The 22,823-nt window shown below is 50.2% G+C and overlaps 7 protein-coding genes across 7 annotated transcripts; 5 read left to right on the top strand and 2 right to left on the bottom strand.

Annotated features, from left to right (window-relative positions):
- Positions 1 to 5,692: 5,692 nt before the first annotated feature.
- M421DRAFT_426283 (uncharacterized protein) lies at positions 5,693 to 6,229 on the top strand. The gene is made up of 3 exons (XM_033594353.1): positions 5,693 to 6,047; positions 6,105 to 6,143; positions 6,200 to 6,229. Exons 1-2 carry the CDS (start codon positions 5,769 to 5,771, stop codon positions 6,117 to 6,119), a joined length of 294 nt encoding a protein of 97 aa, XP_033443298.1. The 5' UTR covers positions 5,693 to 5,768; the 3' UTR covers positions 6,120 to 6,143; positions 6,200 to 6,229.
- A 2,106-nt stretch (positions 6,230 to 8,335) lies between these two features.
- On the top strand, positions 8,336 to 9,284 carry M421DRAFT_104714 (uncharacterized protein; the record flags this gene model as incomplete). Its single annotated transcript, XM_033587056.1, has 2 exons — positions 8,336 to 8,875; positions 9,210 to 9,284. The coding sequence occupies 2 exons, from the start codon at positions 8,336 to 8,338 to the stop codon at positions 9,282 to 9,284; spliced, it is 615 nt and encodes a 204-aa protein (XP_033443297.1).
- A 620-nt stretch (positions 9,285 to 9,904) lies between these two features.
- M421DRAFT_426280 (glycoside hydrolase family 28 protein) lies at positions 9,905 to 11,654 on the top strand. Its single transcript, XM_033594352.1, has one exon. The coding sequence runs from the start codon at positions 10,065 to 10,067 to the stop codon at positions 11,553 to 11,555; it is 1,491 nt and encodes a 496-aa protein (XP_033443296.1). The 5' UTR covers positions 9,905 to 10,064; the 3' UTR covers positions 11,556 to 11,654.
- A 459-nt stretch (positions 11,655 to 12,113) lies between these two features.
- On the top strand, positions 12,114 to 14,531 carry M421DRAFT_334696 (putative benzoate 4-monooxygenase cytochrome P450). The gene is made up of 7 exons (XM_033589409.1): positions 12,114 to 12,400; positions 12,459 to 12,597; positions 12,656 to 13,044; positions 13,101 to 13,717; positions 13,771 to 13,847; positions 13,895 to 14,324; positions 14,381 to 14,531. The coding sequence occupies exons 1-6, from the start codon at positions 12,338 to 12,340 to the stop codon at positions 14,071 to 14,073; spliced, it is 1,464 nt and encodes a 487-aa protein (XP_033443295.1). The 5' UTR covers positions 12,114 to 12,337; the 3' UTR covers positions 14,074 to 14,324; positions 14,381 to 14,531.
- On the bottom strand, positions 14,365 to 14,701 carry M421DRAFT_10054 (uncharacterized protein; the record flags this gene model as incomplete). Its single annotated transcript, XM_033586536.1, has 2 exons — positions 14,365 to 14,433; positions 14,567 to 14,701. The coding sequence occupies 2 exons, from the start codon at positions 14,699 to 14,701 to the stop codon at positions 14,365 to 14,367; spliced, it is 204 nt and encodes a 67-aa protein (XP_033443294.1).
- A 1,035-nt stretch (positions 14,702 to 15,736) lies between these two features.
- Positions 15,737 to 18,020, bottom strand: M421DRAFT_76461 (uncharacterized protein; the record flags this gene model as incomplete). Its single annotated transcript, XM_033597223.1, has 3 exons — positions 15,737 to 17,573; positions 17,629 to 17,740; positions 17,795 to 18,020. The coding sequence occupies 3 exons, from the start codon at positions 18,018 to 18,020 to the stop codon at positions 15,737 to 15,739; spliced, it is 2,175 nt and encodes a 724-aa protein (XP_033443293.1).
- Positions 18,021 to 19,059: 1,039 nt separating this feature from the next.
- On the top strand, positions 19,060 to 22,655 carry M421DRAFT_334770 (karyopherin Kap123). Its single transcript, XM_033589411.1, has 3 exons — positions 19,060 to 19,188; positions 19,239 to 21,552; positions 21,733 to 22,655. Exons 1-3 carry the CDS (start codon positions 19,143 to 19,145, stop codon positions 22,613 to 22,615), a joined length of 3,243 nt encoding a protein of 1,080 aa, XP_033443292.1. The 5' UTR covers positions 19,060 to 19,142; the 3' UTR covers positions 22,616 to 22,655.
- The last annotated feature ends 168 nt before the right edge of the window (positions 22,656 to 22,823 follow it).

Below are 22,823 nucleotides of genomic sequence, written 5' to 3'. Positions count from 1 at the left end.
AATAGTAAGAAATAGACTATATTAAGTAGCTAGAGGATGTATAATAAGTAAGGTAGTATATAGAGAGTAAGGATTTAGTTCTCTAGGTAATAGTCCTTAAACTCCTAGTTAAGATAGCTCTTATAGCTGTCTAAGATAAGCAACCTATACACTCCTACCTAACACGTCTTTATATATGTGTTAAAGTGCTTTAACTACTTAAGGCTAAGTATATTATTTATCTAAGTATTCTTAGAGACTAAGAGCTTCTAATTATAGGGTATATCTATCTCCTTATACTAGGCAGAGATATAGACGCGTCCTTTGTAGATAATGAAAGGTGGGGTTGCATACCTAGCAGCGCAGATGCTCTAGATAACAGTAACCTACTCATAATCGCCTGGCTAAACAAGCTCTAGCTGAGCACGTCTCTCTAAGCCTATTACAGCCTTTAAATACAAAGCAACACCTATGTAGAACCTAGTTTAATTAAAGCTATATATATTGTTATTGCAAACACTATACTTAACTTAAGTATCCTCTACTAGCTTAAACTATACACTAATTATCTTAGGATCTTCCTATAGTATCCTCTGTCTATCCTTAGCTTAATTAAAGGCTATTTTAAGCTTATCTAAACACATCACAAGCCTACTAGCCTAAAGTTTACTAATAGGCTCTTTACTACGCACACTAAGTATCTTATTAGCTATATCTGCCACCTTATATAGCTAGGGCGCAAATCCTTGCAAATTAAGGTTAAGTTGTAAAGAAGCTGGCCGCTGAGGGCTAAGTGCAAGTAAGATTCAGATGGAATTGATGCAGGCTCCGGCTCGGAGACTTCTAGTGGGTTTTGTTCTCCAGCACGGAGTCTGTATGCCGATATTATCCGGTGTGGAGCTCGAGTGCCGATAATCACCGGTGTGGAGCTCGAGCGCCGAAACTCTCCGGTGTGGAGTTTCGGCAGCCTCTGCTTGTGCGTTTGTTAGCTTCCGGCGATCGAGGCCTCCAGTGCCGAGACCTTAGTACGGACCTAGCCCGTTACATAAGTATATACTAGACAATTTTCTGCTCCTCTAGTATAGTAAGTTTCTAGTAATTAGTGTGTATATCTAGTTAAAACATAATATTACAAAGGTAATTAGAGACCTACTAATAAGGTATGTTTAATGCTCTAGCAGTGCTCTAGATACTACAAAATTAGCTAGTATAGAAGGCCTAGATAGTAAGGATAACTCTGCCTTCTCTAGTAGTATTCTAAAGTTATTGTTATTAAGGTATATTATGTTAGGGTAAAAGGTGGTTGTGCTAAGAGAAAGTGGCTAGTTTAGTGATATAGCTGGCTTGGTGATAATCTACGTTAAACCAAGAATTTTACACCTAGGCCTGCCTATTCTGCAAGCTCCTGTTGCGCTGCTGTTTTGTGTGTGTTTGTGTGTGTGTTTGCTAGCAGGTGCTGTGTTGTGTGCTGTTGCAGCTGCAGCTGCTATGGTGTGCTGTCGCAACTTCAAAACACAAACCTTCAACAAACAAACCTTCAACGCTCTATGGCTGGCTCGGTGATAATCTACGTTAAAGCTTGTTCGCAATTCCTTTACTTAGTTACCTATTACAACCTAGGCTAGCTTCTCCTGGCTTATAAAAGGTGGTAAGCTAATACTATATAAAAATACGATTTAATGTGCTAAGATCTATAATCTTAAAGAGCAACTAGTAGAGATAACTAAGCAAAATTCGCGTAAGCGCAAGCAGATTTAGCAGGGTAGCACTATTGAGTATAGGACTGCTGCAGCGCAGGTAGGCTGGCGGATGGGTAGGGTATGCTTTTTTACGTTTTGGCTTATAGCTTCTTAACTAGCAGAGATACGCTTACATAATCTATTATTTAATAGAAGCGCCTAGTATTGCGCCTTCTAATAAAAAAAGAATTAGCTTATTCTACCTAGTATTAGCTAAGTTATTAACACTACCTAGCAAAGTATACCTATTAATGTGTATGCTTGCTAGGTACCCCCCCTTTTTTAACCTTTTCTAGCCTCTAGCTTGTGCAGTTTAATAGTTATAACAAAACCCTCTACTACAGAAATATAGAGGTAGTTTTTTTCTTTCTTTTAAGCCCTATTTTGCTAGAATCTATGTATTATTGACAAAGTTTTGGGGGGTACCCACGAAGGACGTTGGAGTATACCCATTCCGCCAGCCTAAGCGCAGGTAGCCGCTAAGGCGTCTACAGCGCCTTAGCGATCTAAAAGGGCTCGTGGTGGTGGTAATCAAGAATTAGCCTAACCAGCTCTACAGCGCTGTGGGAACTGCAGTAGAACTAGGCATAACACGCGCACGTGCGAAAAAGATATAGAGATATCTTCTAAATCAGATACAAGCACAACATATATAACATAGATTATCACCAAGCCGGCCATATCACCAAACTAGCCACTTTCTCTTAGCATGACCACCTTTTACCCTAACACAACATGCCTTAACAACAACAACTTTAGAATACTACTAGAGAAGGTAGAGTTATCCTTACTATCTAGGCCTTCTATGCTAGCTAATTTTATAGTATCTACAGCGCTGCTAGAGTGTTAAATATACCTTATTAGCAGGTCTCTAATTACCTTTACAATATTATATTTTAACTAGATATACACACTAATTACTATAAACTTACTATACTAGAGGAGTAGATAATTGTCTAGTATATACTTAACTTTAATTTGCAAGGATTTGCGCCCTAGCTATATAAGGTAGTAGATATAGCTAATAAGATACTTAGTGTGCGTAGTGAAGAGCCTGTTAGTAAACTATAGGCTAGCAGGCTTATAACACGTTTAGACAAGCTTAAAATAGCCTTTAATTAAGCTAAGGATAGACAGAGGATACTATAGGAAGATCCTAAGATAATTAGTGTGTAGTTTAAGCTAGTAGAGGATACTTAAGTTAAGTATAGTGTTTGTAACAATAATAACGTAGATTATCACCGAGCCAGCCATATCACCAAACTAGCCACTTTCTCTTAGCACGACCACCTTTTACCCTAACACAATATGCCTTAATAACAACAACTTTAGAATACTACTAGAGAAGGTAGAGTTATCCTTGCTATCTAGGCCTTCTATGCTAGCTAATTTCGCAGTATCTGCAGCGCTGCTAGAGTGTTGAACGTACCTTATTAGCAGGTCTCTAATTGCCTTTGCAATATTATGTTTTAACTAGACGTACACGCTAATTACTAGAAACTTACTATACTAGAGGAGCAGACAATTAACTAGTATATACTTAACCTTAATTTGCAAGGATTTGCGCCCTAGCTATGTAAGGTGGCAGATATAGCTAATAAGATACTTAGTGTGCGTGGTGAAGAGCCTGTTAGCAAACTATAGGCTAGCAGGCTTGTAACGCGTTTAGACAGGCTTAAAATAGCCTTTAATTAAGCTAAGGATAGACAGAGGATACTACAGGAAGATCCTAAGATAATTAGTGTGTAGTTTAAGCTAGTAGAGGATACTTAAGTTAAGTATAGTATTTGCAACAACAACGTGCACAACTTTAATAAAACTAGGTTCTAGATAGGTGTTGCTTTGTCTTTAAACGTTGTAACAGGCTAAGAGAGACGTGCTTAGCTAGAGCTTGTTCAGCCAGGCGATCGCGAGTAGGTTACTGTTATCTAGAGCATCTGCGCCGCTAGGTATGCAACCCCGCCTTTCATTATCTACAAAGGACGCATCCACATCTCTGCCTAGTATAAGGAGACAGATATACCCTATAATTAGAAGCTCTTAGTCTCTAAGAATAGTTAGATAAATAATATACTTAGCCTTAGGTAGTTAAAGTACTTTAACACATATATAAAGACGTGTTAGGTAGGAGTGTACAGGTTACTTATCTTAGATAGCTATAAGAGCTATCTTAACTAGGAGTTTAAGGACTATTACCTAGAGAACTAAATCCTTACTCTCTATATACTACCTTACTTATTATACATCCTCTAGCTACTTAACATTGTAACAGAGTAGGCGCCCTGCCCTCGAAATCAATACTACGTGACTTCTCTGCCTATACCAAAAGGTAAGCACAAGAATACCTAAGCAAGTATTCGTTGCGTAGTATAATATATATAGACAATAATAGTGCTAGCCAGCTAGCTTTGCCTCTAGCTGCTATGAGCGCTATGCCACGTGTCGTGTTCGTGCATAGTTGTTACAAACATAGTCTATTTCTTGCTATTAAAGTGTAAGTACTCCTAACATGTTTAAGACTTAGCACACTAACACATCTTCTATATTAATAAGGAAGGCTTCCTACTAGCCTTTAGGGACATATTTCTTAATATATTTAAAAAGGTTAACTACTAAAAGGCCTTTAAGGTATTAGGGCTTATTCCTACTAATATATAGGTAGTGTTAGATTGCCTTAAATTGTAGCTGTATACCCTACTAGTAGTACCTCTACCTAAAATACTGTAGCAATCTAAGACGCTAAGTAATACACACAAGTTTAGGTCTTAATCTAAGCTTATAAGTAACTCCTTCTAATAATTACTAAGTATAGTGTAAGAGGGGTTCTTAAAGCTTATAAAAGGGGCTAAAGAGATGCTATATAAAAATATCCTTATTAAGGCCTACGTGTAAGAGCTTAAAGAGCAATTAGTAGTAATAACTAAGAGAAAATCGCGTAAGAGAAAGCAGATTTAGCATAGTAGCACACTTAAGTATGGCCCAGCAGCATCACAGGTAGCTGCTGAGGCGTGTGTAGCAGCTTAGCTATCTAAGAAGACTTAGGTTAGAGGTAGTTAACTAGGAGCTTAGTTAACTGTTTAGCGCTGTAGGAACTGCAGCAAGACTAGACATAATGCATAAATATACTAGGAGGGTATAGAAATATCTTCTAAATCTAATATAAGCACGCAGTATACTAGGTTACTATTTAATAGTAAGTAGTTATAGTTGTAGTAACTTGTATTAGTTGTGCTAAGAGAAAATAGCTAGTTTAGTGATATGGCTGGCTTGGTGATAATCTACGTTAGGCTCCTTGTTTAATAGCAATGAAGTTAAAGATACCTAGCATGAGTTTAGGCTGCCAAGCTTTTTTAATCTACTTAATGAGTTGATCCACTCGATGATGGAATACATTAGTAACTTACAGTAACTTGCTGTAATATGCAAGAGAAGTTGAAGTTTGGTGTGGTCTTGGCAAAATCCGGTCACTCGCCTGGGCCGGCCACTCGCCCGTGAGGTACGTTAGTGTTCTTTCTAATACCTTGTAGATTGTTGCAGCTTGCAGAATAGTAAGAGTCGCTTCTTGCTTAAGAGTCTAGATAGCAAGCTGTATAGCTAATTCCTATAAGTCGCTTTAAGTCTTGTTGCGTTGAGACATTGCAGGTTGTATGAAGTTTGGTGTGGCCTTGGCAAAATCCGGTAGGTAACTCGCCCGGGCCGGCCACTCGCCCGTGAGGTACGTTAATATTTTCCTTTCACTCCCTGCAATGTCTGTAAATGCTCTGTTTTGAATGTTGGCTACAGATAATGGACTATCTCATGACCAACAGGTCCGTGGAAAAGTATCTCTGGACAGATGCTGCTCGAACGCCGTTCAGTCAGAGGGTAAAATGGGCATGTCAGGCGGCGAAGGGCCTTGCTCACATTCACAACAAAGGCGTCCTGCATTGTGACATCAGCATTGGCAACCTTCTGGACAGCAATCTAGAAGTCAAGATATGTGATTTCGAAGGAAGAGTACTAGATCATGATGAATCAATCAAGCTCAATAGAGGGGCAGCCGAGAGCACCATGTCTTCGATGCCACAACCAGATGCAAACCTCTTCAATAAGAGAACGGATATGTTTGCGCTAGGAACAGCTATTTACGTTATGATAAGCGGCCAGCCACCATTTCCTAATCTCAATTCTGCAGAAGATGAGGATGAAGTTCAAAGGCGTTTCAGAGAGTGCGAATTTCCTCCACTAGAAACTATTCCAGCTGGCTCTGTTGTACGAAAATGCTGGATGGGAGATAATTCGACGGTTTCCGAAATTATGGAAGACATCCGCCGTATGGTAGATCACAATCTGGAGTGATTAGGCAAGACTTCGACACACAGAGGTATGGTTCGTAGAGCACTCTACCTCCGCTGCTTTTGATCCCTTATATATTTCGTCAGCTATCTAACAGACACGAGTGAATACCTGTGTTGGTTCTGTTATTTTTCTTGGTGGCTCACGCTGTGCTACCCAAAGTATCCAAAGTTTCGCTCTTGAACAGGGCTACCAAGCCTGTGAGGTGGGGACTAGCAGTCGAAGCTGTATGAGGCGTGTTGAGTGGAACATGTTGCGGCAGACGTAGCCGCTGTATAGTTGATGGAAACTGCGCTGAGTTGCTTGCTAGCTAGGGGGCGACCGTATATACATGCCCTGAGACGTCCTAGTCCAAGGTAGTCAACGGAGGTGACGATCAAGGCCTGTTGGACCGACTTGCACCGCAACAAAACAGAATGGAAGCAAATTTTGCTGTAAAACAGTTCAGCGCATGAGGTGACAACAAGTTGATGTTGTGGATGGTCCACCACTTGTTGGAGTGACAGACAAGGCGAGCGGGAGGAAGACCTCAAGTTTGTGCCTGGCGATATCACTCAATATCTGGTGTTCTCGTGTCTTGATTGTGTTCCTGATCTTTTGCCAGGTCTCGCGGTCGCTCCCAACAATGGCTGAGTATCTCGTGATCATTTGGCACTGTTGAGCTCCAAAAGGGTAGTTAGTAGACGTTGCTCGTGTGTCCTTCAAAGCAAGCCGCATAGAGTTGGGATCGTCGAGGCTGCTTAATCCAGTGGCATCACTTCGAGCGGGTCAAGTGAAAAACCAGCCTATGTAAGCGAAATCGTGGGATGATTTAATGGAGTAGATTTGCGTTGAGAATCGAACAAGATCGAAGAGATGCGAGCTATACGATATGCCAGCTGGGGGCTAGCGACAATACTATGCATCTATTGGTTACTAGTGTGCCTCTGTCTGCGGGTTTGATTCGTCCCGCGGCCCTGGGCTCTCACGTAAGCTGCACTCAGATCGAGGCTGCACATTCCTGGCGATTCTTGATAGCAGCAAACACAATGTGGGCTAACTATCGTTTCAGTAAATCAATCGAATGGCATCACAAATGAAGACAACATGTTCCGTTATAGCAGCAGCAGCTCGCAGCGACGCGTCAAGTCGCTGACGATTGAAGTGCACGTCGATATAGATGTTACCATAGATGTTGGTCGAGTCACTGTACGCTCAATTGTCGCTGTACGTGGTGCTGTCCCCGGCTAGAGGTGGCACCGTTGCGCATCTAGCTGGGTAGCGGAGACAGATTAAACCCTCCTCTGTGCGACTGCTTCAACACCCTTCAGATGCCAGACAAAGCACTTGTTGCGCGCTGGTGGGACGTCTGGAAAATCTATGCCAAGGAAGGCTGCTGAGGCGCTGTTGCCGGTTGCCCACACCTCGCTTGGAGCCAAGGCTTCCAGAGTTCCCTCGGATGCGACTGATCACTCGCTTTGCAGCACCATCCTCAATCGTCGACCAAAATTGACATCCATTGTCAATATAATCACTAGAACATTGTACTTGGGCGACCGCAGCCTTGTCGTATACTATAGATGAGCATAGGTGAGAGGCATAGATGATGTTTGCGTGACCTTCTCCACAAGCTTCATTGCATTGATCAACTTAGCTAAGTCGTAGAACACTCTGGAAACCTAATTGTCGAGATCCGCGATATGATCGACGCTGGGACGCATACAGCCGCTCAGATGGCTACAGTGGCCGGCTACAGCAAGCGCTCGGTCAAAGCGATACAATCCAACCCCCGCCACTTCAACACTACAAAAGCCCCTGCGAACAGGGGCGGGAGGCGACGATCGATCACGCTGCCGATGCTGGACGCGCTACGCTTAACCCTGATCGAGAAGCCAGGCCTGTATCAAGAGGAGATGACGCTCTTCCTGCGGGGAGAGTTTGGCGTTCTCGTCTTTACACACAGCATCAACAGGACATTAAAAGCGGCAGGATGGTTGAAGAAGGTAGCTCAGCAAATTGCAAGGGAGCAGAACGCAGAGTTGCGAGATTTTTACCTCTTCTGTACAGGTTTCTGCACTCTCTTTAAATCAATAAAGCATAGAGGGTAGCTCTTAACTCATTCATCTAGGATGTTAACAGCGGTAGAGAAAGAAGCTCAGCGCAGTAGGAGAGAAAGAAAGAGAGGGCAGTGGGCCGCTCAGGTGTCCCGCCTTCCCCTGCACTGGCAACAATTCGCAAGTGACGCCAACGCTGCACCGGCGACCATCGCCCTCGCGCCCTCGAACCTGACCACCGCCCTGCTCATGCGCGAAAGCTGGTGTCATCTCAGCGGCTGCTGCGAACAGCAGCAGGTCGCGCACGTCGTGCCCCAGTCCGAGCTCGGCTGGTGGCGAGCGAAAGGCATGTCGCGCTACAACACAGGCGTGACTGCCACGCTCGACGACATGGCCAACGCCTTCCTCCTTTGCGCTGACCTGCACATTGCCTTCGACGCGCCCCGTCTTGCATTTGTGCCCAAGCCCGCCACCAATGGCAGCATGCGCCTCGTCGCACACGTGCTTGGATCCTCGCCCGAGCTCGAGCTTCTCTACCACAACCGCGAGCTGCACCCTACTGCAGTCGGCGCAGACATATTGTACGCGCGCTTCGCATGGTCCATCTTCCCCCTGCTTCGTGCCTTCCTGGAGAGCGACACCGACCGCCGTCTGACCTTGCGTGCTTCTGGCGCGCATCTGGCCGACGCCCGAGGTTTCGTCGCTGCCGCTGATTGCGAGCGTTTCTCGACTGCTGCGAACTGGAGGCGGTCGCAAAGTCCGAAGAAGCGGAAACCAGAACGCGGCCCTGTACCTGAGGCTGAAGAAACTGCAGAGTTCCGCTCTGGGACCAACCGAAAGCGCAGGTGCACTGCAGAAGTGGCCAACACTCCCTTGGACACGACTTCAGCTAAGCGCCCTCGCCTTTCCGCTCCTGCTTCCGAGCACACATCGGCATCCTTATCCTCGCCATTGACACCCACCTCTTCGCCCATCGACACATCCCTCTCGCCGCAGGGCTCCCGGGGCGTTACCTACACCACCACGTCCACATCTAGCACAAGTTTGGCTTGAAGCCGAGCGTCAGCATTCCGATCCTAACGGCTTATGAAACAAAGAGCAAGAGTGGCTTCGACGCGTCTAGGCCGGTAAAACTCTGTCAGCCAATGAGGTAGAACGCTGGTTTGAAGGCATTGGTCACGAAGTCAGAGAGGTGTAATTTTACATCCACGCCTTTTGGAGATATTGGGTCAGATAAATAGCTTGCACTTTGCTTGCCGAATTATCTTTCTAGACAGAGTTGCGATGAGTAGATGCCGAGCCTGATTTTGCTTTGTATACTTGTACATGACTTTTTCTCATGTGTTATTACCATACCCCAACTAGAGACCCTAAGGTCTTACTTTTATTCTTAAATTACATGATCATACCTTAATCATTTCTCTGTTTGCCATGTAAATATTGAGTCTAGTTAATACTATGACATTGGGTTATTCCGAATCAGAATACCGGCAAGCCCACTACGCAATTTTGTGTCGGTCTCTGTGTACGTCGTAGTTGCGCTCTACCGGTATGCCGGCCGAACTCCGCTAGCTTCTCCGACCCCGCATTCCCTACCGACTTTCGCTGCAGTGCCACCGCCGCCGTTATCTCTACATGAGATGTTCAATACGGACGGTGGCAAATTCTTTCACAGGCAGGGCTTCCACGAACTCATGCAAAGAGGGATAAAGGTAGTTGCCATGCGCGCAGTCCTCGGCGTGGCTGTTCCGCTCTGCGCAATCAGATTAGACTCCGGCCATCCTTGGCCTCCAAGTAGATCAACAGGACGGGCAGCGGCTTCCTGTGCTACGGACATGAAGTTGATCCTAAGCGCAACTCCTGTCTGTCCGGGACAGCTCCCGGCCCGCGCTCCGACGCTCGCGCAATTGATAGGCTCTGATACTACCCCATCAACAACATGTTGTAACTCGAAAGCCGGAACACAGTGGACATTAACATGGCTAATACTACTGTCAGCGCGACAAAATCACTTCCGGATGGACTTGCATTCGACACCAGCTTCGACGTTCTCTTCCGATCTGTCGATCTCGACAGCGAGATCCCTGAATCATGGACGTCGCTTCAAGCATACATCGCACGGGTCGCAGAAGCCAATACAGACCGAAATGACTTGCATATACACGAAGTTGCCGTTGCGTCATTACAAATAGTGCCTGGCAAATCTCTGGAGTTCCAAATTTGCTGCAACACGTTGAAGGTTTATACAGCAGCCATCCGTCCATCTTCGCTCCATATTCCCACCAAAATCGACAGCGGTCGTGTCACATTCACTCTTGAGCGGGCTATCGATTTCATGGTTGAGATTAATGGAGACAAATGGCAAGCGCTGCATCTGCTTGTGACCTACGTCGATGCACAAGCACCCAGTAGCGACGGCAACGGCATTTGGTACTTTGGGACCGGCGTGAACAACGGAGCTGCGAGCAGCAAGATCATTGATGGTGCACTTATCATTCCTTCAGAAACAACTGTGTATCTCGCCCACGGAGCGATTCTCACAGCCCAAGTGCAGTTTGTTGACGTCAAGAATTCGGCAGTCAAAGGCCCAGGTATCATCTTTCGCCCCGCGTACGAAGCAGAATCGTCATCGAGACCGCGCGAACTCGCTGGCGGAGCAATACTCATCGAGCGCTCGAAGAATATCACGGTGCAAAGTGTGACGTCTCTTCGCTCCTTTGGTTTCAGCCTATGCGTTGGGGAAGGGCAGGACATCCACATCGATCGATACCGTTCACTCTCCGGCTATGGTAACGGAGACGGTATTGACTTATTCTGCTGCAAGGATGTCCTCGTCGAGAACTGTTTCCTGCGCAACTCCGACGACACAATCGCCATATACGGGCACCGCTGGAATTATTACGGCGACACGCAAAACATCCGGATCAACAACTGCACACTCTTGCCCGACATTGCGCATCCGATCCATATTGGTACACATGGCAACCCACAAGTGCCTGAAACTCTCAGCGATATCTACATCAGCAACATTGACATCCTCGACCATTGCGAGCACCAAATGTGGTACCAGGGTTGTATTTCCATCAACGCTGGAGACGAGAACCTGATACACGACGTCTTGGTTGAGAATGTACAAGTCGAGAAAATCACAAAGGGTCAGCTGTTCAACATCCGAACTATGAAGAATGCCATGTGGACGACAGCACCTGGTCGTGGGGTCAAGAACGTGACGTTCCGGAACGTCGAGTTGCACACGAACAGGTCCAGCTTAGTATACCCCTCGCAGGTTCTGGGATTCGAGCGGGGCAGAGGGGTTGAGGGCGTCATGTTTGAACAACTCACGATTGGAGGGAAAGTTGTTCACGATGATATGCAAAAGCCGAAGTGGTACATGGTGTCGGACTTTGTGCCCGCGTTTGTCAACGAGCACGTGGTCGACCTTGTCTTCAAGCTGAATGATAGCAAATGATGTAACCTCAGAGCCGTGATTCGACATCGCAATAGTATGTGCAGCCAGACCTGTCCTTACGATCAAACGACCTGAGCGCTGACAGTCAATCCTAAACCGGCTCCATAAAGACCTGCGGGTAATTCAAATCATCCCGTACGATCTGAGCGAGAAGCACCTCCCCTGTCTTACTCTCCCGATGCCTGTGCTGCAACCCTGGGCCGCAACAAAGGGCAGACTGGATCCAGGATATGTGCGAGTAAAGTGCCAATTGCACAAATAGGCGGCGTACACACGAGGTGAAGACACCTTGACGACGGATGTATGTGCGGGCATAGGTTCAAGCCACGTACAGCGGCCAGGACAGCACCGCATTACGAACAATATCGCTTTCGCTGGAATCCGGTCACTCAGCAACAACAGGAAATTAGCAGCAGTGTTGCTCACACTCGAATGACGTTATGTAGTGGTCGGTCGGCATCGGCGCTTACGCATCCCGAGAACACCGCCCCGGTGCACTGTTCGTCGCCATTCAAATCGAGTACCCCACACAAAGTGCACCCGTCGAATGCGATGGCCAATGATCGTAACCAATCTCCGACCGTAGTGCGGGTGGTAGCAGGCGTCTATGCGGCAAGCGTCCACAGCGCACATTTCTATATATTTCAGGTGCCGCGACGCCGGCGAAAGGCTTCGTCAGACTACTACTTGACCTGAGTGATTCAAACTGTTGAAGCTTAAGGTTGTGGCTTTCCTTGGCGTTCTAAGCAAACTCTTAACGCAGCTTGTCCGAACTACACAACATGCATATCTTTTTGCTGTCCGCTTTGGTAGTCATTTTGGCTGGTGGGGTGAATTTGGTTGTGGTAAGTTTGATCTCTCTGTCTTCCTTTGTCAACCACTCGGTCCGCTGATCTTTCACAGACTTTGATACAGCGTGCAAGCAGTCCTCTCTCTTCCGTGCCTGGTCCCTGGTATTCGAGATGGACCTCTGCAGTATCAACATATTACTGGCTCCGTGGCGAGTTACCCATGTATATCCAAAAACTTCATGAACAATATGGTATGGCAACACCCACTCTGACTCCTTGTTTCCTGAAGCATTTGCTCACTATACGAAGGCCACGTTGTTCGTGTCAATCCTCACGCGGTTGACTTCTCCTCGGTGTCCGCCGCCAGGCAAATTCACTCTTACACTCGTCCATTCCTGAAAGCCAAGATGTACGATATCTTTCGTACCAAAACTAGTGCGATCAACATCTTCAGCACGCGAGATCCAGTCGCCCATGCGCGACACCGTAAACTCCTTTCCGCACCAATCTCAGAATCTGGTCTGAGGAGTGTTGAGCACATTGTGCGTGGCCGAGTCGATTTGGCGATCGAGAGAATGGCGGAAGAGATAAAGATGACTGGTAGAACAGATGTGCTGAAGTGGTGGCTCTTCTATACCACTGACGTTATCGGTGAGCTGACGTTCAGCGAGAGTTTCCGTATGCTGGAACAAGGGAAGGTGAGTTGACTCTGACTGGTAATCATATCCATCAGACTTGCTAAATGCGTCGGCAGATGAACACGTACACGAAAGATCTGCAAGATCTTGCCTCCAAACTTGGTGTCCGGGTCGCCTTTCCGACGCTGATCAAGATTGCATCTTACATCCCTCTGCCGAAATTTTCTGCTGCATACGAAGCGTCTCAGCGGATGCGCGCATACGCAGAGACATCGATCAGCCGGTATGAAAGGATTGTGGCAGCTGAGCCAGACACATTGAAGCCCAGCCTGTTTCACAAACTCTTCAATGCGAACGAGGAAACCATGTCCCGTGCCGAGATTGTGGCGAACGCGCAGGCATATATCACAGCCGGAAGCGACACGACGGCACACAGTCTGACATATCTCACTTGGGCGGTCTGTCGAGACCCGACCATCAAGGCAAAGCTAGTCGCGGAGCTCCAATCTCTTCCAGAACAATTCGTGGATGAAGATCTCCGCAAGCTCACATATCTTGACCAAGTTATTGTTGAGACGCTGAGATGCTACGCTGCTGCCCCAGCACTGCTGCCGAGAGATGTGCCGTCTGGGGGATGCGTGATCGATGGATACCGGATGCCGGAGGGAACAGAAGTACAGACGCAGGCTTACAGCATGCATAGAAATGCCGACGCGTTCCCAGACCCGTATGAGTATGTTTGTTACGCATGTTGTGGGACAAGGATTTCAGCTAAATCGCTTACAGATTCCAACCGGAACGATGGGAGGCCCCTACAAAGGACATGAAAGATGCTTGGATGCCTTTCGGTGGTGGTGCTCGAGGTACGTTGTCTTAGACATTGTTTGGCTACGTTTCTAATTCGTTTCAGTTTGCATCGGTCTTCACCTGGCGAAAATGGAGCTCCGTCTTGGAGCCGCTAAGTTCTTCCGCACTTTTCCCAACGCAAAGGTCTCCTCGCTCGACGGGTTCAGCGATGCTGACATGGAGCAAGTGATCTTCTTCCTCATGTATCCCAAAGGCAAGCGCTGTCTGATTCAAAGTTCGTAAACTTAGACGAGCAACAGCGATAGATGGGTTCCACACAAGCGACGCCTAGAGTTCAAAGGCTACTCCTATGCGGATGGATGCAAACAGCACATTCGATACATTGGAATTGGGAAAAGACGGATTGTGATAATTTCCGTAGCTTCATTGGTATGGGTATCAAATAACGTGCCGTCATTAATAGACGAGCACACATAATAGTGAAAGCTCAGCCTGTTGCATGCAGCTGTAGGTCGACAGTAGCCAAGCCGATCGTAAATCGTACTGGTGCAGAGCCAGTATGATAGGAACCACTCAGTTCGAGTATTTGGGGTTAACCTTCTTGCCAGTGATCTTCTCGTAGACGCCGCGCATGCCATCGGTCTGTTTGTGCAATTGTTAGCCTTAGTCGTGGGCGAACCGCGATAATAAACGAGTGTGAAAGCTCGCACTCTGCTGAAGCAAGGTCGCGCATCGTGTATTAGAGTCGCGGGACACTGGCAAAGGGACAACTTACGATCTTCTCGCTCATGCCGCGGTTATTGGCAATCTTCTGGCCCTGCGCGCCGCCAAACTTCTTCGCACCTGCGGCGAAGGCTTTGTCGAGGTAGTCCTGCTGACCGGCACCTTGCGCATTGTTGTTGTTGTTCATCTTGGGCGTTCGATAAATCGATGCGTCGTGTGGGAAACTTGGGTGAAGCTGCTATGGTGATGTGGGGTTGAGCGGTGATGATGCGACGAGGGACGGGTTGATCAGGCTCTTTGTATGATCACAAGCCTGCGCTGATCAAGCTCTAGATCGTCGAAGGGCCGATAGCTCTGCGATCGAGCTTGGCTTCGTTGGGACTGAAATGTGGCTGTGGGAGCTGACGTGGTGACGTAGAATGTGGCGCAGTCATGATGAACACTTGACGATGGGGCTTCGTTCAGCTGAGGCAATTCTTAACACTACTACTATGATGGACACTTCAATAGTTCGGCTTCAGTTTGATGTGAGTTGCTTTGAAGGCCTTGTGATCGATCCCTTAGTGATTTGTTGGCGTGATTGCTATGTTGGCTAAAGTCGTAAGAAAATGTCCACGTGAAGAGCGTTGGAACAGATGTCACACCAGTGAGAAGATGCAAAGGCCCGAGAAAAAAAACGTGACATTTTAGCCGTCGCAGGGCATCATCCATGAGCCTGCGATATCGAAAGTGGGCGTTGGAACCGACTGAGCTACTTTCGACACTGAATCATGGCGATTCGAGAACCTTGGCTGGGTTTACGGTGTCAGGAGCGCATGCAACACAGTAATACCGACAGCCAGGTAGAGAGGGCAGTTGCGACTGCAGAAGCAGCAAATATAGCTTTTCGGTATCATACGATTACATACATATTCTGACAAGACATTTTCTCATCCATGTTGGCCAAGCCCTAAGCAACGGGTAGGCCATCTATCGTTCCAGCGGGAAATGCCGATCAGAGAGCGCCATGAACACTACCAACCGGAACACACCATAAAGAAACGAAGGAAGAAACCACACCTAGCGCCCGCTAAGGCGAGGTGTGAAGAACTCGCCGTCAGAAACAAAACGTTGCTACTACGTTAGGACAGATCGGCGGGCCCAGTCCCGCTCTGTCCAACGCGTTAGCATATCCGGAGAAGGGGTATCAGAGGTATGGGGAGGGATGGAGCTTGTCATGGGTCTATGACTCGCCTCCTGTAGCTGCTGGGGCAGCACCACCCTCAGTCGCTCCACCTCGGTATCCGCCCCTTCCTCCACGGCCACGACCACCTCCACGGTCACCACGCTCACTGCCACGGAACGCACCGCCGCGGCCTCCTCGGCCTCCACGTCCTCCACGGCCGCCTTCGCTGTCAGAAGCACCGCCACTCCTATAGCCGCCAGCACCAGCGGGTCCGCCACGGCTGCTTGCTTGCCAGCTGCCGGCACCGTATCTGGGCGCATTGCCGCGCTCGTTGTACACTTTGATGCTGGGCTTGTCGGGTCCGCCCCTAGCGTTCTTGACATCGGCAGAGACACGGCCGAGGGCAGCCTGCATCTCTGTGGGCGAGTTGAAGTGGGCGACAAAGAAGTGCTTGATCTTTTCAAGCTTCTCGATCTTAGATCTGTCTTCCTCGGCGAGAAGACCCTTGGCCTCTTCCTCGTCCTTGACACCAGTGATGAAAAGTCCCTTGCTCTCCTTGCGTTCTACAGGCTCTCGAGGGGCGGGCGACGCAGGACCCTTCTCGGGCGCTGTCGTACCGTTCGACTTGACTTCGCTGGGGATAGCCTTCTCAGCGGCAGTGTTCGCGGGTCCAGTAGGCTGGGGTGTGGCAGCCTTCGCCTCCTTTGGCGCCCCAGGTGCAGGAGACGGTCCTGTGCGTGCTGGCTGAGCAGCCTTGTTTTGGTGGGAGACCGGAGGAGTTGCGACGGCGGGGCGAGGATGCTGAGGAGCGTTTGCTGGCACGTTAGCAGGACGTCCCTGTGCGGGTGAGGGACCCGGAGCAGGGCTGGGGGCAGCAGGAGTAGCGGACGTGGCAGCAGCTGGTGCGGGCTGCCCGGCCTGGCCAACCTTGCCACCACGGTGGGCGAAGTTGAAACCCTGAGCGCGCATCTCAGTGCCAATCCTGCCGTTGTCGATGTCAAGAACAAGCCAGCCATAGGCTGCATCAGCGAGGTTAAAGTTCCACATGTTCTTGAACGCGCTCTCGTCGATGACACCGCTCTGAGGGCCAGGGGTGGGGCCACCGAAGGGGTTGCCGCCATTCGCGACAGTGGGCATCTTGTTGACAATCTCGAGGGCAAGGTTCAACAGGCGCTGCTGCGAGTCGCTGTCAGCGATCGCAGGCTCGACCTCAGTCTTGACTGTGTCCCAGACATCGTTGAAGGAGGCCTTGGACGCAGCCAGCTTGCCGCGGTAGTGGTCCAGAGTAGGGTTGACGCTGAACTCGTTGTACGAGCTGCCGTAGCGGAAATGGAGACCAGCAGACACGGAGAAATCGGCTTTCAATGTAACCGAAAGTTGGTTTAGCAGGCCCTCACGCGCAGGCGAGGCGTGGGTGACGAAGATACGGGTCTCGGTCGGATCGTATACGCGATTCGCGGTGTCGACGAGCTCACCCATCTGCAGAAGAGTGGTCCACATGGTACCCTGGCCACCAGCAATGGTTGTCCTGCCCTCGCCGTTGTCGAACAGCTTGTGCATGACGACGGCACCACCCAGACCGAGCAGACGGAGCTTCACGCCGCCGACGTCCAGCAGCCGCGAGTGAGCCTCATCGATGATGTGCAGATTATCGATCTTGTACTCGCCGGATCGCAGCTTCTCCAACACCTGGACGTCTTCGCAAGCACCCCATACTGTGTAGACGGGAACATTCAGTGTGTATGTCTTATTCAGGAACTGAGGCAGCTCAGAGAGGGGCAAGTGTTCCCGTTGGAAACGCTCCTTGATCGGGGGCTGTGGCGGCGCCTGGGCGATCGAGCGCTTTACGGCGTCAGTCAAGAGGGGCGAGTACTGCGCAACGTGCTTCAGTGTCCTGCGCCAGTTAGCCTCCTCTTCACTCACAGCAGGTCACGTGTGCTTGGACGTACTTGTCGGCGATGCGGTCGAGCGAGCGGTCGTCGTAGAAACCAAAGTCACCGGTGTGGATGATGTAATTGGCGCGGGCGTCTGCAGCAAGTTGGTTCAGCGACTGCAGATTTCCTGCAACATGTCAGTCTCAACTCCTCTGCTCGAGCACAAATCTTGTATGCTTACCTCGTACATCAGCAATGCACAGCACTCGTACGCTTCCCTGCTGGATCACGCGGCCTTGGTTGGGAAGAAGCGGGACAGCGCCAGGCACAGGGCCGGAAGCAGCGCCGCCATTGGGGAGGTAGTTGCCGGGGTAGGGGCGCGGCTGGTTGGGAGCTTGCTGGAGGCAGTCAGTATGCAGATGAGAAGGGCTGGGCAGTGTTGTGGGCCGGGGACGTACTGAAGCCATAGAGGAGTCGGCGGAGTAGCGAAGAGGCCAGGTAGAACGTTACGGGGCGGCGGAGTATGTGTAGGATGTGCAGGGGGGAAGCTCCTGAACTGTGCGGTGAAGGAGAGGAATGATGGTGCCTCTACGATTATTAGGTGGTGATGGCGACGGTGAGGAGCGCTCTACTGTCGTTTCGCGCAAACAGAAGGCATGGGGCGCTTGGGCCAACCGAAACTAGCGTGTCTGGCCATCGTCGACAAAGTGACTTGTGCTCTCGACTTGCTTTGTCCGAGGGCATTCAACACCTATTGTTTGCATCATGCCATTATTCCGCGCCTATTCGTCTGAAGCTCCACCATAATCATCCATGTTCACTTCTTGAGCAAAACACCCCTACCATCCACTCTGTCGCCGTCTCCAAGCTCGAAACAACCGGTTCCTCTCGTCAGCTGTACGCACAATCAGCGGCACCAAGCCACCACATCGACTACGAAACGAGCATGGCATCCAGTAAGATGGGTTCATCCTCATCAATCTTTGATGACGCGTCAACAGTGAATTGACAGTCTGAATTACCTCCACCACACTGCCACCGAAGAAGCACACATGGTTATGTGGCACCTGGCCCCTTGACCGCTCGAGATATTCTTCCTGAGATGAGACTCCTACGAGTTACCATCTGCGGCAGTCCAGTGTAAAACCAAAGCAATGCCACGCTCATATATCGCCGTTGTTCTACTTAACAGCTGGGTCAGGGGCTGATGAGCAGTCCACGCTGCAGGTTCGAATCTGCAAGGTCCCTTGCAAGAGAAGTATGGGGAATATCGTTCATGTCCAGCAACCTCGACTTGACCTTGTGGAGGTCTTCACCAGATGCCAACATTTTCAGCCTGTCACCAAGTTCAACACGCCCGCGACTGGGGCGGACCAATCAGACGCGACTCCGCCGAGTCAAGCCACGGCGCCACGCAGCCTGAAGCGCGCTAGCTGGACCCTTAGTGCCCCTCTCTCAAAATTATTTGCATCTTCTCCACGCAGGACAACACAGCGCCTTGCCCGCCAAAAATTTCTGATCTTTCGCCGCTCAGCGTCTGATCTTCTACCAGGCCTGCTTCTACATTTCACCACTGTAGAATCACCGCCATGGACGAGCAACAGTTTGTTCAGCTGCTTCAGAGCCTGCTGCAGCGTAAGAAGTCTGCTCCATTCCTTGGAGACATTGCAACTAACAACTCCCAGCTGACACCGACGTTGTCAAGAACGCCACGGCCAGTCTGAACAAGAACTACTACAACTCGCCCGCCTCACTCAATGCGCTGCTGCAGGTTCTATGCGGGCACCCCGACAAGGGTCTGAAGCAGCTCGCCGCCGTCGAGGCCCGCAAGCTTGTTATCAAGCACTGGATTTCGCTGCCTGAGGACCAGAAGGTCTCTCTTCGCAACCAGCTGTTGCAGTTTACATTGAACGAGGAGCAGAAACTGACAAGGCACTCTGCTGCTCGTGTTGTTGCTGCCATCGCTGCGCAAGACTTCGAGGACGGACAATGGGCCGACCTGCCCAGCCACTTGCACCAGGCCGCCACCAGCGGCACCGCACAGCACAGAGAGGTCGGGACATTCATCATCTGGACAACACTCGAGCAGACTGGCGACTCCTTCCCCGGAAAGCCCGCCGATCTGTACAGCTTGTTCAGCAAGACGATCCAGGACCCGGAGAGTGCCGATGTCAGGATTAACACCCTCATTGGTCTCAGCCGTATGGCCATGCTTCTTGAGCCTGAGGAGGACGCCAAGTCTTTGGCTGCTTTCCAGCAGGCCATTCCTCAGATGGTCGCTGTTCTGAAGCAGACCGTCGACGAGGGCGATGAGGAGCACGCCATGCAGGCCTTCGAAGTCTTCCAAACCCTTCTCGGCTGCGAGTCTGCTCTCCTGCAGAAGCACTTCGGAGATCTTGTTAGGTTCATGCTTGAGCTATCCGCTTCCACCGATGTTGAGGAGGACTATCGTTCCCAGTCCCTTGCCTTCCTTATGCAGTGTGTACGTTACAGGAAGCTCAAGGTCCAGGCTCTCAGGATCGGTGAGGAGCTTACTCTGAAGGCTCTGCACATTGTCACTGAGCTTGGTGATCTCTCCAGCGAGGACGAAGATGTCACACCCGCCCGCTCTGCCCTTGGACTGCTCGACATCCTTGCCTCCAGCCTTCCTCCCAGTCAGGTCGTCATCCCTCTCCTCAAGAACCTCGGCAACTACTTTTCCTCCCCAAACCCCGACTACCGCCAGGCCGGTATTCTTGCTCTGGGTATGTGCGTTGAGGGCGCTCCCGACTTCATCGCCACTCAGCTCCACGAGATCCTGCCAATGGTCTACCACCTTCTCGAAGACCCCGAGCTCAAGGTCCGCGCTGCCGCTCTCAACGGTATCGCTCGCCTGGCTGATGACTTGGCCGAGGACGTTGGCAAAGAGCACGCTAAGCTCATTCCTGCCATGATCAAGAACTTCGATCTCGCTGTTCAGAATGCGCCCAGTGCGGACGACGAGCGTACCCTGTCGATCGTCCGTGGGACCTGCCACGCTATTGACTCTCTCATCGAGGGTCTCGAGTCTGAGGATGCCGGCAGGTACGTTCCGGAGTTAGTGCCCCGCTTCAGCAAGCTCTTCCACCACGAAGACCTCAAGGTCAAGAGCGCTGCTATCGGTGCCGTCGGCTCTATTGCTTCCGCCGCTGAGAAGGCCTTCCTGCCTTTCTTCCAGCAGACTATGCATGAGCTGTCTCCTTACGTCCGCATCAAGGACAGTCAGGACGAGCTTGACCTCCGTGGCGTCACATGCGATTCCATGGGCAAGATGGCATCTGCCGTTGGCCCTGAGCCCTTTGAGCCTTACGTTCTGCCCTTGATGGAGGCGTCGGAAGAGGCTCTCCACCTCGATCATCCTCGCCTCCGGGAGACCAGCTACATTCTTTGGAGCACGATGGCTAAGGTCTACGAGGAGGGCTTTGCCAAGTACCTTCCTGGTGCCGTCAAGGGCCTCAACGAGTGTCTTGCTCAGGACGAGACGGGCACTGACGTCGAGCTTGGTGAGCACGCCAGCGAGCTTGTTGGTCAGGAGGTCATTATCGAGGGTCAGAAGGTCAAGGTCATGTCCGCCGGCGACGATGACGACGATGACTTTGAGGACCTGAATGACGCCATGGTTGATGACGATGACTGGGATGACCTGGAGGGTGTCACCGCTGTCGCCATGGAAAAGGAGATTGCTGCTGAGGTCTTCGGCGACATTATCACCCACACACGCCGTCAGTACCTCCCCTACCTCGAGGAGACCGTCACTAAGCTCCTTGAGCTTGTCGACCACTCCTACGAGGGGATCCGCAAGGCTGCTCTTGGCACACTCTGGCGCACCTTCGCTTGCCTCTTTGGCATGGCGGAGGGCGATGGCATGGCTAAGTGGACTCCTGGCCTTCCTCTCAAGGTCGAGCCTCCTGCGGAGCTGAAGAAGCTTGGTAACCTTGTCATGACTGCCACCATGGCCTGTTGGCAGGACGAGATGGACCGGTAAGTACCACGCCCTTTCGTTTTTCATTCGATCCCCGCAAAGATGACACAATCTTCGTTAATCCCAGCTCACTCCGATGCACAAAGTGCACTTGAGGTGAAAGCGAAATCACGTCTGAGCTCCTCCCACATTGTCGATCTGTTTAATACACTTTGGTGATCATGACTGACAATGAACAGGGGCACTGTCACTGATATCAACCGCGATGTCGCTGCCACTCTTAAACTCTGCGGTCCTGCCGTCTTGATGATGGAGTCCGGCACTGCTGTTCCTGACATTTGCCAGCAGCTGCTTGCTGTCATCACCAAGCGTCACCCTTGCCAGCAGGATCTTGGTGATGAGGGTGAGGAGATTGACCTCGATGAGTCCTCCGAGTACGATTGGTTAGTCATTGAGACCGCCATGGAGGTCGTCACCTGCCTTGCTGTCGCTCTCGGCAGCCAGTTTACCGAGCTCTGGAAAATGTTCGAGAAGCCGATCATGAAGTACGCCAGCAGTCAGGAGCCTACCGAGCGCAGCGCCGCTGTTGGTACCATTGCTGAGTGCGTCGGTAACATGGGCGAGGGCTGCACCCAGTACCAGAGCAGTCTGCTCAAGGTGTTGCTTCACCGTCTGTCCGACGAGGACGTCGACACCAAGTCCAACGCGGTCTACGGTATGGGTCTCTTGGCCGAGAGCACTGCCAATGATGACGAGATCGCCAAGAACCTGCCCACCATCTTCTCCAAGATCGAGCCTCTACTTGACGCCAAGGATCAGCCACGCCTTCTGGACAACACAGCGGGCTGTGTCAGCCGCTTCATCACGAAGCACACTGACAGGCTACCGGTTGCCGAGGTCTTGCCTCGCCTCGTCCAGCTCCTGCCTCTGCGCGAGGACTACGAAGAGAACAAGCCCATCTTCGGCATGTTCATCAAGCTGTACCAGAGGAACGAGCCCACTGTTCAGCAGCTGACCCCCACCCTGATGCCCATCTTCGAGCAGGCATTGAGCTCAGAGGACCAGCTGGAGGACGAGACACGCGCGCAGCTTACTGAGCTTGTTCAGTACCTGCGCAAGTAGGATGTTTTGATGAATGTCATGGAGCAAAAAGGATGAATACCCCGTCGCAAGACACTTGTAGATGATAATGACCGCGGATTTACGACCTAGATAGGATGTTGAATGAACAATACGCCTTGTCGGCATGCATATCTGACAGTCTCCTCGATCGGGTGTCGTGATGTGGGGTCGTTGGAAATGCGTGGCTGGGGATTATGTTCTGGAACGA

Source organism: Didymella exigua (assembly GCF_010094145.1).
Source record: "Didymella exigua CBS 183.55 unplaced genomic scaffold M421scaffold_56, whole genome shotgun sequence".
Classification (NCBI taxonomy): Eukaryota; Fungi; Ascomycota; class Dothideomycetes; order Pleosporales; family Didymellaceae; genus Didymella; species Didymella exigua.
Note: the sequence above shows the minus strand (reverse complement) of the source record. Positions and strands in the feature narration are given on the sequence as shown.

Coding starts and splice junctions, on each gene's coding strand:
- M421DRAFT_334770 (XM_033589411.1), top strand. CDS start 19,143: ATGGACGAGCAACAGTTTGTTCAGCTGCTTCAGAGCCTGCTGCAGC. Junction 19,189..19,238: donor GCTTCAGAGCCTGCTGCAGC/GTAAGAAGTCTG, acceptor AACAACTCCCAG/CTGACACCGACGTTGTCAAG. Junction 21,553..21,732: donor TGGCAGGACGAGATGGACCG/GTAAGTACCACG, acceptor GACAATGAACAG/GGGCACTGTCACTGATATCA.
- M421DRAFT_334696 (XM_033589409.1), top strand. CDS start 12,338: ATGCATATCTTTTTGCTGTCCGCTTTGGTAGTCATTTTGGCTGGTGGG. Junction 13,045..13,100: donor GTATGCTGGAACAAGGGAAG/GTGAGTTGACTC, acceptor ATGCGTCGGCAG/ATGAACACGTACACGAAAGA. Junction 13,718..13,770: donor GCGTTCCCAGACCCGTATGA/GTATGTTTGTTA, acceptor AATCGCTTACAG/ATTCCAACCGGAACGATGGG.
- M421DRAFT_426280 (XM_033594352.1), top strand. CDS start 10,065: ATGGCTAATACTACTGTCAGCGCGACAAAATCACTTCCGGATGGACTT.
- M421DRAFT_426283 (XM_033594353.1), top strand. CDS start 5,769: ATGTCTTCGATGCCACAACCAGATGCAAACCTCTTCAATAAGAGAACG.